The sequence below is a fragment of the Acyrthosiphon pisum genome, chromosome X (genome assembly GCF_005508785.2).
Source record: "Acyrthosiphon pisum isolate AL4f chromosome X, pea_aphid_22Mar2018_4r6ur, whole genome shotgun sequence".
In the NCBI taxonomy this organism is placed as follows: Eukaryota; Metazoa; Arthropoda; class Insecta; order Hemiptera; family Aphididae; genus Acyrthosiphon; species Acyrthosiphon pisum.
The window spans coordinates 88,429,203-88,444,840 of record NC_042493.1 but is presented as its reverse complement, the minus strand read 5'-3'; the positions used below and the strand labels follow the sequence as shown (position 1 = coordinate 88,444,840).

The window sequence follows — 15,638 nt, the reverse complement described above, 5'->3', positions numbered from 1 at the left end:
CCCAGCTACCCCCCCCCCCCCCCCCTTGTTCCGCCACTGTTTACTGAACAGGAACAAGGCCATCTCCTTCGTGTCACAGATTATTTTTAAAGGGCGAGTAGCATCAATACGAGTTTTACCAAGTCTAATACAATTTGAAAAAGAAGTAATTGAGACCCAAGAATTTCCTCGATTTTTTACTTGTCCTGAGTAACACTCTTAGAGATTTACGAAGAAATAGATTCTGTAATGCCTTACGCAATCATGTTTGTCCAGCAACGATCACGTTCAAATGTCTCATGTAAAACTAGTGAAACAACTTCATACGATTGATTTGAGGAAGTAGAACATGCCATAGTGATTATTTTACCCTTAAGCATTTCCAATATATTACCAAGTTTAGAGTTTTCATCCTTAAGCTCAGTGATTAGAGAGGATACTTGCTTTAAATTAAATTTAAGTTCAATAAACTGGATGGTTTGCGAATCAGAAACATTTTTGTTTGAATCTAGCATTTCCTTTTTAAAACACACTAGTAAATTCATTAGGTTTTCATTAAATGTATTCGAGGGCAACTTACTATTATCACCAGAGCGAGAAGAGGAAGATTTATTTTTTTGTTCAGATTTGATGGGTGTATCACGTCTAGTAGCCATCGTGATGAAGGGGTTAAAATGTTGATAAAAATATAATTTCTGTGACACTCTGTATATAGATTGTTTCTGCAAGCACAGTTTAGACGGCGCGTGATGCACGGTGCGTATTTTGCCAGTATCGCTACGGCATATAAACGGTCAATGTCACTATCTAATCGATATGATTTAAAATTAGATTAACGTTTAGACTGCAGCCGTGTACTGCAGACGGAAACCACTGCGAGCTGACCTGATTACTAGGCGGTGGCGTGGTATGCGTAATAGGTGCGACTTTTGTACAGATAGAAATTATATTAGATTTTACTTACGTTTACAGTGGCCATGCATTTTTTATGGAAACCTCCAAAAACTGTCCTCGTGGAAAAAATCTTTGGCAGACTGATTCAAAAGCGACACCGGTCTGCGTACGCACTTTTTATGGATCAGTTAAATAAAAGTATTCTACCATATAGAACTTCTTCTACATAGTAATATCAACCTAGCATAGAAAATAATGTATACTGATCCTGTACATACTTAATTTATTTTATTTAAGAATACCGTCAGATTAATGCGTCGTAATATTATAAAAATGATATTATTATTGTTATAAACATTATTTACAATATTATAATTATTTAATGCATATAAACTTAATATGATAGCGAAATGCGATCGAACGTTGAACAATGGAATATCCCAAAGAACATGTTATTATAGTAAATACTTATATGTCTATTTATAACATTATTAAACTTTTACAACACCGCCCGACCACTGCGATGCATTCTAAATTCACAATAATATTATTATTGTACACTAAATCACACCTAGAACTTTTTGTTCCCAATAAAATAGTTTTTGACTTAGATAGAACCCTCTAAATTAAATACAGTTCTATCTATGTTTTGCAAGAGTGTTATTTTGAAGATAGATAGAAATTTTATGCACTGAATAACTTCTATGATTCTTAACATATTGGATTCATTACTAACTAGAAAAAAGCGTGGTAAAATTCATAGCCCATATAACGAAAAATGTGAATTTCATAAAATATTTACATAGAACCTTTTGGATCCAAACCCACCATTTATTTTAAAACACACAAAATTACTAACATTCAGATTATGATTTAAGATAAAATTGTATAAATCTGTACTATAAAATGTTTAATACTCTTTATAAAAAATTGTAAACAATCAATATTACTGAAATATTGAACAATTTATCATACTGTTTAATTAAGTTTCCCGTATTTAAAATAGTATTGGATATCCAATCTCTATAAAAATAAACAAATAAATATCCAGATTGGAGATGGGGAGTTCCACATTTCGTGTCTTCTGGATTATTTGCATTGTATATGAAGTTAGCTATTCCATATAAATATCCATTACAAATCAATGGTCCACCGCTGTCACCAGGACATGGATTTCGAATATTTGGTTTTGAACACAAAATCATTTTTGATGAGAATTCTCTATTTAAAAATGAATATCGTGTACATTTTTACCAAAGGTAATTGACCTGTATTTAGTACCTACGTTGTTGTAACAATGTGAAATAAACAATTTTTATGGCCATACGAAATACTTAAGTTAGTCATATATCCAAAACGTTCAGAATTCGTTGATTTATCAGTTTGGCCATACCCAATAGCTATACAATTCAAACTCGTTCCATTACTAAATTCATTTGGATGACCAGACAAATTTATATAATGGCTCACATCCTTGAACGAATATTCTATCTAAATTCCAAATAGAATATTATTACATAATATTTATTTTATAATTTTATATACTAACCTATTAAGAATCCCGGAAACTATAGAATACATTTGAAAAAAAGAGAGACTGTTCAATACATAATAATAATAATAATAATAATAATTCTTTATAGACAGAAAAAAAATTAAAATTACATAAAATAAAATATAATGACATAATATCGATACATAATCTAACAAGTAATGTAATAATAGCAAGGGGTTTATATAAATACAAGACAATGAAAAATAATATATAAATATTAAATAGCTATGTAGACTTAAAAATATAAAGTATAATATAATATGATAATTAAAAAAATATAATAAAAATCTTTATAGCGCATTTTCACAAATAAATACAATATAATTTGATCATTAAAAATGTATACCGGAAAATTAAACTAAATTTTATATGAACGTTTGAAGATCTTATTTTTACAACATTGGATATTCACTCGATTTATCAAGTATCGATTTTATTTGTTTGTTATAATTTATAGACAAATACTAAAATAAGTAGATACTTGAAATTTACACCATATATTTATTTTATCAGTTTATATGCTTGATAACATTTTCAAATAGTTAGATTCGTTTTGAGCTGTATAGAGCCATTTTAAACTTTAATTTGTTGGTAATTTGTTTATAAAAAGTGAGTCAATGTATAAATGATTGTATTAAATTGTAATTCAATGATATAATATCATTGTATAAGAAAAACGATTCTGAGTGGAGACTCAATTTGTCAGTCAGGATATTGTTTTTATTTATTATATCCTGTAAGTTGAATTTATATTATAATAAGTATTATTATTTTTTATTCGTTTCTATGGTGATATACAAAGCGTTAAAAATTAAAATTTGATTTTTAACAGCTTTTCGTAATTTGTTAGTGGTTTTTTCTGTGGCATTAAAATATAATTATTGAGAAAATCGAAAAATGACTTCTTCAAAGTACCATCTTACTAGCTTCATCGCTCCGCTCAGAATCTAAAATAAAATGTGATATCTGATTGAGCATCAGAAACAGTAAGAGTATCTACCAGTTTAAGACAAGGAGACGCTCTTTCCCCTATTCTCTTTAATCTAGTGTTAAAAAAAAGGTCATAGAATTAAATGTTATTGACGGAGTTACAATGGGTAACTCGACTATAGGATAACTGGTATATGCCAATGAGTTCTATTTCAATTAGCTCTAATGGAAAATAACTTAGAAACTTTGAAATAGCATTGTAAAAAATTAATAAATATAACAGATAATTGATGGATGTGGTCAAAAGATCAATGACAAAAAAACAGAATATGTTTTGGACGAAGAAGTAGAGAATAGCGACAAGAAGAGTTAATTAAAGTGGAACATCATAAGTTTAGAAGAATATCACATTTAAATACCAAGGATCCATAATACCAAAAGATAATGACTTTTAGATGGAGGCAGACACATGGACACAAATGGGAAATATGTGTTATTTTGGCCTAAGAAGCATGTTTTGCTCAAAAGTTGTTAAAAAAAATTAAAAATTCAATTGTACATGAACCTGAGAAGACCAGTAGTATTATATGGCTTTAAGACTTGGACTCTAAGAAAAGTGTCAAAGAAACAAGACTTGCAGTGTTTGAACGGAACATTTATGAAGAATTTATGGACTCTGTATCGATTCTGACACAGAAGAATAGAGGATTAGAGGATACACCACAATGAGGAATTGGAGAACTTGTTTCAAAAACCAGATATTATTGCGGAAATTACGAGAATAAGATTAATGTGGACGGGCATACTTGGAGAAAAGAGGGTTCATTTATTAAGGTGATAATTAAAGAAAATCTGTGTGGTAAAATACCATTAGGAAGACCGCGTTTACGATGGAAGGATCGTATCAAAAAATATGTTAAGGCAATAGAACCAAATATACAATGGAGAGAAGTTGCAGAGGATAGAGAAAGTTGGCAGAGATGGTCTTGAAAGCTAACCCACAAGAAGGAGAAAAGGAAAAATAATAATTTATCTATGTATGTTAACCTAACCTATTTGTACAAATATTTGAACAAAATAATTATGCACCACATAGATATTATTGTCTTACAACACATACCTATTTCCACTTTAAATTATATTCCAAAAATGTATGTTTAGTATATTTCATAGTACGTATTGTCGTATATTGTAGACATTCGTCAGTGTAATATTATTTAATATATATGTAATATAGGTGAGAATATTAAGTAAACTGTAAAGCAGTATGACGTGCTGAGGCAGCAATAATATTTTGCTTTATAACACCGCCGTCGTGCGTCGTCGACATTTTTTCCGCATTGTATAAATAAAATAAAGTAGGTACTTGCTGAATTATAATTATCTTATAATAATATTACAAATTGTATATTTAAGTATCTAACAATTTTTAATAATCTTACGAGATATTTTACTATAATTTTGTATTTTATAAGTACCTGACAAATCATAATACATATTATATTATAATGAGAAAATGAATAATTTTAAGCATGCCAGCATTTTCTGTTAATCCAACGCTTGGGTAAAATGTGATGGAAAATATTAGTTTTAATCGCATTATAAAGCGCACGAGTATTCCAAAATAATTGTCAGCCATGAATGCGCGTGTAGAGCGGAACACAAGATACCGGTTACAACTGTTCTAATACAAGTGATGGAGAGGCTATCCCTATTCTCCTAATTGGCTCAACTCGTGTACAGCCCAAATGGACTATTCGATGTATCACTTATCCTGAAGATATTTTTCCCAGGTACTTATTTAACTGGGACTTTTTAATATTTCTGATTGTACGTGCAGACTTACCCTCAATAAACTGATATCATTTATTCCTGCATACTGATCATATGATTCATGTGGATATATGTTTTTAACATATCTCATAGACTCTCTACGCATATTAATATATCGGAACACCTACAACGACAACAACAGAAGAACAGGGCTATTATAATAACTAGTTATAATTACAAAGAATGTATATTTATTGCATAATATTAGAAGTATTTATTACCACTATATCATATTTATCAGCTCCGTGTATGCAATGAGCAGCGGTTAACACAAATAGTGGTAAAATCAACGACCCCGTGCACATACTGAGGGAATTTTCAGCATATATTGTTGATTCAATGTACACCATGAATGGATATTTCTGGATATCAAATAATTTTCCGTGGGATATTAGCTCTTTGTTTTCATTACTCAAAATGTTAGGATCTATAATGTCCATCTCCGCTACTATATATTTAATCAACTGCAATACAATTAATACTTTTTGCATAGTGTCCAAAATGATAATTTTACTAATGTATTATTCAACTGAAATTTCAATTTTATAACGTATTGATTGCGAGTTATTTTCAATAGGTACACTATCACCTAAGAAACAACTTGTATCCATTTAAATAACAAATTAAAGTGCCTTGCAATGTAGATACATGTACAATTATTGAACACTTCAAACATTCCAAAGCAATGTAACACCGTAAAAGTAAGAGAATTGAAGTCTGTATAAGTTAAAACCAAGTTACAAGTTACAATACAATACAAAATACAATCTATTATTATTTAAAACTTTCAACTGATTTAGTGAGGTCTATAATATTAATTTTCTGTTTTTACATTCGACTTCGTATAATGTGCAAAGCGTACATTTTGTAACTACCTTAGCCGATAAAGGTATCTTTCCAAATTTCGAATTTTCAAAAAAATCTCCCAAATTATTCATATCGATTTGTCGTAATAATATGTGTATTGAATCTGTTGCATTTATTTTTGAATTAAAGTGTTCGTTTAAAAATAAAATATTTGATTTTGTTACTTTAGCAACCTGATTATTAACATTTCGTTTAATATAAAATTTGACATCCATTAAGACTAATTAGGCCAATTACTTCACATAAGATTCGCATGACACCTAACAATAATATCACAACACAAGGGGTGTACCTTAGAATCGAATTTTTTTCTCGAGAAAAAATAAAATAAATAAATAAATAAATAAATATTATTTCCAAAAAAAAAAAAAAAATCGGGACTCCAGGGACGAGCGCCTCCACCAACTGTAACGTCTCCTCTTCACTTCTCGCTATCGCGGGTGTCGTTTTGTTTATATTAACGAGGTCTCGGAGACTCGACTTCGGTGTGTGATATTATTACTAGGGATCAGGGTTGCCTTATGTGAAGCAAAGTACTCAATGCGTATATATATATATATGTATATGTTATTGAATATTAATGTATTGTTATTATCTACTACAAGTTACAACAGCGAAAGTATACTTATAAATTATAACTCAGGGTTACTGATCGGGCCATGGTGTGTCGTGAGTGCCGATGTCCAAATGTGGGTTGAGCTGGTCTTCCGTAGGTCCTCTTCAGGTCGTTGTCAACCATCGAGTTCCACTATCGACCATCCACTCTGACTATTGATTGCCGACCATAGACTCCTTCATCGATTATGACTATTGACTCTTGACTGTTGACTGTTTTCTTACGACTGTTGACTGTTTTCTTACGACTGTTGACCGACTTCTTACGACTCACGACTGTTGACCGACTTCTTACGACTCACGACTGTTGACCGACTTCTTACGACTTTCCGCCAGGTGTCCCGGTCGTATATTAACATGATGCAAGCTAAACATCGCGTCAGCAATATATATATTTCATACATAATGTATACACACTTGCCATTGCTAACACTCAGCATATTAGCCGTGCTCAACGTAGGGAGTAATGTACGATGTCGATGACGACATTCGTTACAACGTCTTCAAATTGAATCTCACCTGGATCATCCAAATTTGGTCTGTATTGAACTGGTTTAAGTGATTGTATGTGAACTATTCTAGAATGTTTTTTGTTTGTTGCATCGGCCCTGGTAATTTTATAACAAACTTTTCCAACTGGATGTACAATAACAAATGGTCCTTTAAAATTTGGTGTAAGTTTTGTGTCATTTGTAGACTGCCAGTTATACCATACTCGTTGACCTGGCTGGAAGTTGTGTTGGCTTCTATGTTGATCGAATCTTTTTTTGTTTATTTTGTGGTTGTCTTTTAAGTTTTCAATTGCTATACCTCTACTTTCTGCAAGTGAGTCTAGTTGATCCATTCTTGATAGGTCTGAATGTACTGAACCTAGTGCCATATCCATAGGTGAAAGTTTTGGTTCATAACCATGTAATAATAAGAAGGGTGAAAACTTTGTGGTGCTTTGTTGAGATGTGTTTATAGCTAAGATAAGGTTTGGTAGCTTAATGTCCCAATCATCTGGATGCTCTAATGAAAATTTTGATAAAACTGAAATCATAGTTGCGTTAGAACGTTCTACCAGTCCGTTGGCTTGTGGCGTATGTGGTGGACATAGTGAATGTTGTATTTCATATTTTTCTAAATAGAGTTTAAACTTAGAACTTGTAAATGAAGAACCATTATCAGAAATAAATGTAACTGGTTGTCCGTAGTGGTTTATGATATCGTTTTCAATTGTATGGATGAAGTCATCTGTAGCAGTAGTACATGTTGGTCTGGCTAACAGAAATCTGGTTGCGTGACAGATGTGTGCTAATATATAACAATTGCCTGCCTTAGTAGTTGGTAGTGAAAGGTGATCAGCTGAGATGACTTCAAGAGGAACTTCAGGTATGGGTCTCTCACCTAACATTCCATAAGCTGATGTAGTTCTTCCGTTGTCTTGTTGGCAAGTCTTACAACCACGAACATAGAGGAACAGTCTTGTCTCATGGAACTCCACCAATAGCGTGCTTTAATCCTAGATAAAGTTTTCTTAATATCAAAATGACCTGTGTTGTCATGACAATGTTGTAAAACTGTGTTGTGGTAAGAAAATGGAATGACAATTTTACTTACTTCACAACCATTTTCTATACTAACATGAACTAAGATATTGTTTTCATATTTATACATACGCTTTATTTGTAGAATATGAACCGTGATATTTGTCCTCTTGAGTTTTTTGTTGATTTGTTGGCAGAAAGAGTCAGCTTGTTGGGCTTGTACTAATTTATCATTTTGAGAATTGATGATTACCAAACAACACTGATTTTCATCGTTTACAGGTTGAAGGTATCTTGAGGTATGGTCTGCAATAATGTTGAGTTTTCCAGCTCTGTAGATAGGTTCAAAGTCGAATGCTGCCAAGTCAACAACATATCTGGCAAACTTTCTGTTAAGCTTGGCTTTGTTGACTATGTATGTTGTGGAATAATTATCAGTTATGAGTTTAAAGGTTTGACCGACCAAATATAGGCGAAATTTTTCAGTTATAGCTCAATGTACTGCTGTAACCTCTAGCTCATTGCTATGGTAACGTTTTTCTGGATCTTTAAGGGATCTGCTTGCATATTCTATTATACATGTAGATCCATCATGTATTTGAGAGAGGCAAGCACCTAATCCTTCATGGCTTGCATCCGCTTCTACTGTAGTTGGAACGTTTTGACGAAAGGCTGCAAGAACTGGTTTAGAAGTAATTGCTGACTTCAACTTAACAAAAGCATGATGTTCGTCATCTGATAATTGAATTTTGTAATTAGAAGATTTCTTACTTGATACTGGTTTATTTTTCAACATATTGGTTAAGGGTCTTGCAATTGATGCAAAGTGATTTATATACCTTCGTAATGCGTTGGAAAATCCTAAAAAACTTCTAAGTTCCTGAAGAGTACTTAATGTTTTGTATCTTGTGACTGCTTGAGCACGTTCAGGGTCTGGCCTGTCTCCTTTCTCGTCTAATATTCTGCCTAAAATCTTTATTTCCTGTGCAGCAAAGTTAGTAAATTTGAGACTGTGTTTCCTTGTGGCTTCAAAAAGTAACTGTAGAAAATCCAGGTGGTCTTCAAATGAATCATGTCCTGCTGCTAAATCATCATAATACTTTGCCAGTCCTAATTTAAGTAAAGCACCATAAGCAATAGAAATTGCTCTAGCTAAAAGAACTGGTACATTAGCAAGTCCAAATATAACTCTACAAAATTCAATATGGTAGTCAGGAGTCACTGCAGCAGTTTTAAAAATATCATTTTCTTTAATTTTAAAATTGTTAAAAACATGTTTGATATCTACCGGTGATTTGAATTTTTTACCAGCTATTTTACTGATCATCAAGTCCATTTGGTCTATTGGAAATGGGTCTTTTACTGTAATTGGGTTTATAGTTCTTGAGTAGTCGACAACCAATCGTTTTGGGGTTGACTCATGAAATGGCTGAACTACAACGAAGGCAGGTGCCGCATAAGGCGATGTTGACATGCGACACACTCCTTGTGATATCCATTTTTCTACTTGATTTCTCATGAATGTTCTGTCTGCATCGGTTGCTTTATAGGGCTTGCATTTAATAGGCTTATCGTTGGTCAATGAAATCTCCATCTCAATGTCAGGAAATTCTCCAAGTTCAGCTTCAGGTGTTGAAAAAATGTCCTCATATGAGTTGATTAAAGATTCAAGTTTCTGAGTTTGGACTTAATTGAGAAATGGTTGATCTACTTTTGTGGTATCTATTGTAAAATCACAGCATTTTTTTCCTTATTATTATTAAATGCAACAGACATACCTGTACCCATATTATCATTCACGAGCATACCTTATTATTATATTGTTATGATTAGGCTTAGGGACTTCTAGCTCTAAAAAATACCAAAACATGCATGCAAATAAGCACCAAAAAATGACCAAATATGCTCTAAAATATGCACCTAAAAAAACCGTATATGCACGAAGATATGTCCAAAAAAATGAAGTATAACAAATATGTGGTAAAATTAAATATTTGTTTTATTAGAATTTATATTATCTATCACTATATTAGAATATTATTGCTTGAATTTATAATGATTTAATAAATTGAATTTTTAAAAGGTAATTGGTTTAGATTTTATTGTTCGTCCGTGTCTTCCGATCCTAAAGTAAGAACAAAAAAATGTTTAAATAATTAAATGTTTTAATTCCTATTTTTTTTATTAATTTCTTTACCTTGAAAATTACACGGCACAAAGAGATATTTCCTAATGTTTTCAAACGTGAATCTACTACGATTACTTGACAGTAAATTTTTATACACGAAAAACTTCTTTCGACATCTACAGACGACATTGGAACATATACATAAAATAAACTAAATCATTACTTGTCAAGTCCTCCTTCCATATCTTCAACTTCGCCACTCAAAATTTTTGAAATTTTTAATAAAGCTTTATAACCATGATTTTTGTCTAAAACGTCATTTAACTTCTGTACAACTGCTTTGCCTTTTGTACATTTTAAGTCAAAAATTTTATTTTTCGCATATTCGACAGTTTTTAATGAATTGAATAATTTTATTCCTTTTTTTTCAAAAAATGTTATGGATTTGGGTAAATATCCGAAATTTAATTTAATAAATGCCAAGTTACACTTTTATTCTTTCCCAAATACCTACTTTTTTCACAAAAAATTGTGAAAATATGCAAAATATGCAAAATAAGCATATTAATTTTAAAATAAGTACTTTCTTGCAAAATCTATCAAATATGCAAAAATATGCACATTCAAATTTTAGATCTGACATCATGGCACAGAGAAATGAATTTATTTCGCACTCTGCTATTTTTAACAATAATTAACAAAAGTATGCAAATGCTAGAAGTCCCTAAGCCTAGTTATGATTATCGCGCGTTCATGCAGGAATGACAGCAGTATTATGTAATAACCGTCCCCCGACCCCAACAACGGCAACAACCCGCAGTGATCGGTACCTGCACGTCGTTGCTCACGGCCCCCGATGCCGTCAGCGCCTACGTCGGGTCCCGCGGCACGACACCGGCGGAGCAAACTGTCAAAAAGCCTGATTATTGTACGAATTCCCTCTAATACACGGCACTGACCTACCCCACCACGCATCAACACCGAAAAGTTCCGTCGCGGGCCAAGCCGGATCGCCGTCACCTCACTCAATTTTTCGCCTTCAACGGCTCTCCACGTCTGATCGACATTAACTACGCGGCTCTTCATCAACCGGGTCGACACTGTTCCAAAACCACGCGACATCGGCAACATTTTGAAAGACAATAAAACGTCTCCGCCAGCTGTTTGCGACCATCATATTTTCACCGTCCGACGCCGTTCACGTCTCCAGCACGTCATCGTTTCCGAACGCGTACGACCACGCAGTATGATGGGCTAAGGTTACCCACGAGGGCCCGGGCGATGGACCAAGCTCTGATCCAGTCAAGATCGTCATCACACACGTCAACGTCAATGCCGTAAAATATTATAATTTTTCTCCCCTGGTCCCCCCTTTCCAAGCACGCGGGCTGTAGATTATGTGGAGCCATCCTCCATATAATCTACGTGCTTCCAGTGAGGCGTCGCAAGACGCGGGTCCCTATTGTATTATTCTCCGTCCACGTCCCCAGATGTAGTACCCCGACTTCAGAGGGTCGTGAATGCATTTTCCCGGTAACCCTGTGAGGGCACATTATGAGCAATATAGTGTGTCGCCTCCTGTGGGCCGGGAAAAATGTATAAAAAAAATACTATTATTACATTTGTCATAACTGTTATGTGCCAACATAGTTTTTATTATTATTATGCCGAAATTGCCATTGTTATTATATCAAAACTAATTACTTATACACTTTATGACCATGCAAAATAAACCCATGTGATTACCCAAAACCTTCATATTATTATTTAATATAATTATTTCCTTTTTCCCCCAAAATATAAATCTTCCGCATTCATTTGCGGATGCGTGTGCAAAGCCTATGAGTTCCACCAACTTGGCCCTCGGGCCACCACGCGGTGCGGCTCATAGGTCACGACAAAAGTGTTCCCCTTTGGTCGTGGGTGGTTTTTGGTAGTCCTACAAACTACCAGATTCTTACACTATATCGGATATTTTAGTAACAAGTGGTCTGTTGTTGAATCTGGATTGTACAACACATCCAACAAATGCAGTTTTGGATTTTACACATCCGAATTCTTGAATAGACGATGGTGTTGTTATACATACAACACCATTTGGTTCGATAGTAATATTGTTGCCTGAACTGCTTTTTGCCAATCATGACCTAGAATCATTGCAATTGGTAATTTATCGCATAAACCTACTTTTGGCATAACATAATCGATGTTTCCGACTTGTATTCTGAGACTTATCCAACCACTTGGTGTGCAGTTACCCTCAGGTGTCGCATAAGATCCATCTTGCCATGGAAATATGGTCATGTTTTCTGGAACAAAACACTTTCTAAGTAACGTAACACATGGTCCAATGTCGGGTAAGGCATCGATAGTCATGTTGCCATTTATTATGGCCGGAATTTGAGATACTTTAATAAGATCATCTGAGAAAGGGTCCTCTTGAATACAATTTATTGTTTTGGTTATCGATGTCTCTTTAGGCTTTACTTCTTTATTAAAATTTTTCTTATTGACGTAGGTGGTATCTTTGGTGTCTGTCTTGTTGTAAACGCGAGCTGATTTTTCTTGAAGTGGATTTTTACAATTGTAACTAACATGTCCTACCTGCTTACATCTATAACACGTTTGATCTTCTTCTTTATGAATTGATGGGTTGAAACGAGGAATATAGTTAGCATGTTATTTTTGGTTGTCTTGAGATTTAAAACTAGTTGTATTTTCAGAAGTATTTTCTTTAACATAATGACACTTGCGAATGGCATACAATTACACAGCCTTGTCTAAGAGGTCCTTGACAGAAGTGCACATTGCTGTTTTCAGTGGAATTGCCCATTCGTGTTTAGTTATACCTTGTAAAATTAAAGAAATTCTGTCAGACTGTTGTAGTGGGAATGGAGATTTGTCTATAATAGCATCCTTGTCGTAAATGTAATCTGCAATCGATTCATTAGAGCGTAGTGTACGTTTGGCTTGGAATTGTAAGAATTCGGAAAGAGACATCTCAACTTTGATTCTGTCTATAATGCCTTCTTTCCAAGTATACCATTAGTCAAAAGAGCTACCAGATACTTTGTGCCAGTTTAAGGCTGATCCTGCTAATCGTGAAGTGGCGTTGACTAATGTGAATAATAATATTAAGTTGGTGAAAATTGAATATGGAGTCCAGTGTGCGTGTGCTGAAATGCGTTCAACTTCTTTAATCCAGTCACAGACATTTTCGATTTTTTTTCCAGAAAATAGAGAGATTGCTTTGGCAGTATCGTTAGTGGAGAATATTTGTACTTGATGTTGAGAATTTAATGCTAAGTTGTCGGCGATTGCTTGTTGCGGTTGTGATAACCGGAGTATGAGTTCCGAAGCATTTTCATTGGCCGGTTGGTTGTTTTGGGATAAGCTCATCGTGGTGATAGTATTCTGTAATTCAATAATTTTTTGAGCGTCTTCGTTTCGTTTTTTTCTGGCTGCAATAAGGTTTACTTGTATTCCGTCAGCTATTACTCGCTCATTGTCGCTAAGCAGAATATCAAAAAGTTCTTCTTTTTGACCTTTATTAGGTAATAATCGAAATGCTAATTCTTCTCTAATTTCCTCGATCTTAATTGACTTTAATATTGTCCTTTCTATTGAGTCTAGAGCACTCATGATTACGGATTTAACGAATTGTATTAATATTTATGACAATACTGATAATTGATACGTAATTTATCAGTTAATCACAATATCGTAGATAATAGGAAATCTATTATCTATGCGCAATTTATAAGACGACGTTATTAGTGTACGTACTGAAGTTTTTAACGGCTTCACTTGAGTGTTGGTTACAGTTAACCTCAAACTTGAAAAAGGGTAGAACTGTAGAATATGACGTTTTGAAATCCACGTGCAACGTAAGCATGTCAGACTTCAAATGTAAAACGGAAAACGCACTTTTATTTCAATTTACGTTAAACGACACTAAAAAAATACAATAAAATGCGTTTCGGTTTGCCACAGCACCATGTAAATAAATAAAAGACTATTTAACGTATATAGCAAATATTTATTATATATGAGAGTGAGGTGTTCACCACGCCGGCGTCGGGAACTAACTAACTGCTGCTGTGCAGTGTTGCCCACAGCAACCGCACAGTGACAATGATAACACATATACTTTGTAGATTAGAACCTTACACGTGACAGTGTGTCGGCCGTCGGGTCACCGCAATATAATTCGACCCATAGATAATAATATTCGACCATTCTATAGTGGTTAGACCCACGGTTTAAGATACACTGGTTGCACAACTCTACAAAATAAATGGATCCTCTCATAATTTTGTTATCATAGAATGAAGAACTAATGAGCGCTCCTCGTGGGATATTTTTGAAACATTAACCATATTAAACCATAGCCTATTCAAGAGTTGGCCGCTAGGGTTCACCACAATCAAGTTCTACGGAGAGCCTTATTACATTGTTCTGTGCCTTATCGAAAAACATATTGAACGGTCCATGTGATATAAGCGATTTAATATAGGAGTTGTGTAACCAGTATAACTTATACCGTGGTTAGACCCCCATGGACCCCCCCCCCCTTGGATACGTGCCTGATGGAAATCTGTTATTACTTAACACAAACAAATCGGTTTGCATAGCAATAGTTACTATATACGTTCACAGCTTCCTGTTGGATATAAATTTATAATACATGTAACGGAGCAAACTAACAAAAACGGCCCTTCTCAGGGCCACCACATTTGACATCTACAATATAGTCACAGACCTACCGTGACCAAAAAATGAACGCCCGACCAATCAGAAATAGGCGACGCTTAAAGGCTGATTTCTAAATACATATTTTAAGTACAGACAAGAAAAGGATATCTATGAATAGAAGAGATGACACCGATGACGTAGATACCACTTTGACTTTTGTAAAACAAATTCCGGCTAAATTACAAAAGAAACCGTGCCGACTGTAAACACACCAATCAGCATACAGGTTTACTTGTCGGTACGGCGACGGGTATATATACGGGTGCACGCTCATACAAACTCATTCGATATTTTCCATTCAGCGCTTTGGGTAAGTAAGTCTAAGTCAAGTGTCGAGAGAGTGGCGCCAGGTGGTTTATATACCGCTGATACAAGTATCTCATGGTTGTTAAGTTTGATAAGGACTGAAGAGGTTTGAATGGTTGTGTTAAGAGTCATAGGTTGGTGGACAATGCGACGGTGAATAAGGACGGCCGTGCCGCCGTGAGGGGGCGAGCCCCGGGTAGTCGGTAGGTCGTTCCTGTACGTGAAGTAATTTGGGATGTGAAGGTTG

The 15,638-nt window shown here is 34.2% G+C and overlaps 1 protein-coding gene across 1 annotated transcript; it reads right to left on the bottom strand.

Moving 5' to 3' along the window:
* Positions 1–233: 233 nt before the first annotated feature.
* LOC100569101 (mast cell protease 2-like) lies at positions 234–5,760 on the bottom strand. Its single transcript, XM_029485277.1, has 5 exons — positions 5,413–5,760; positions 5,205–5,315; positions 2,159–2,364; positions 1,824–2,094; positions 234–497 (listed from the first exon to the last, which is right to left on the bottom strand). The coding sequence occupies exons 1-5, from the start codon at positions 5,680–5,682 to the stop codon at positions 234–236; spliced, it is 1,122 nt and encodes a 373-aa protein (XP_029341137.1). The 5' UTR covers positions 5,683–5,760.
* Between the last annotated feature and the right edge of the window lie 9,878 nt (positions 5,761–15,638).

Coding starts and splice junctions, on each gene's coding strand:
- LOC100569101 (XM_029485277.1), bottom strand. CDS start 5,682: ATGCAAAAAGTATTAATTGTATTGCAGTTGATTAAATATATAGTAGCG. Junction 5,316..5,412: donor CTGATAAATATGATATAGTG/GTAATAAATACT, acceptor TTGTCGTTGTAG/GTGTTCCGATATATTAATAT. Junction 498..1,823: donor ATAAATTGTTCAATATTTCA/GTAATATTGATT, acceptor TGTTTTAAAAAG/GAAATGCTAGATTCAAACAA.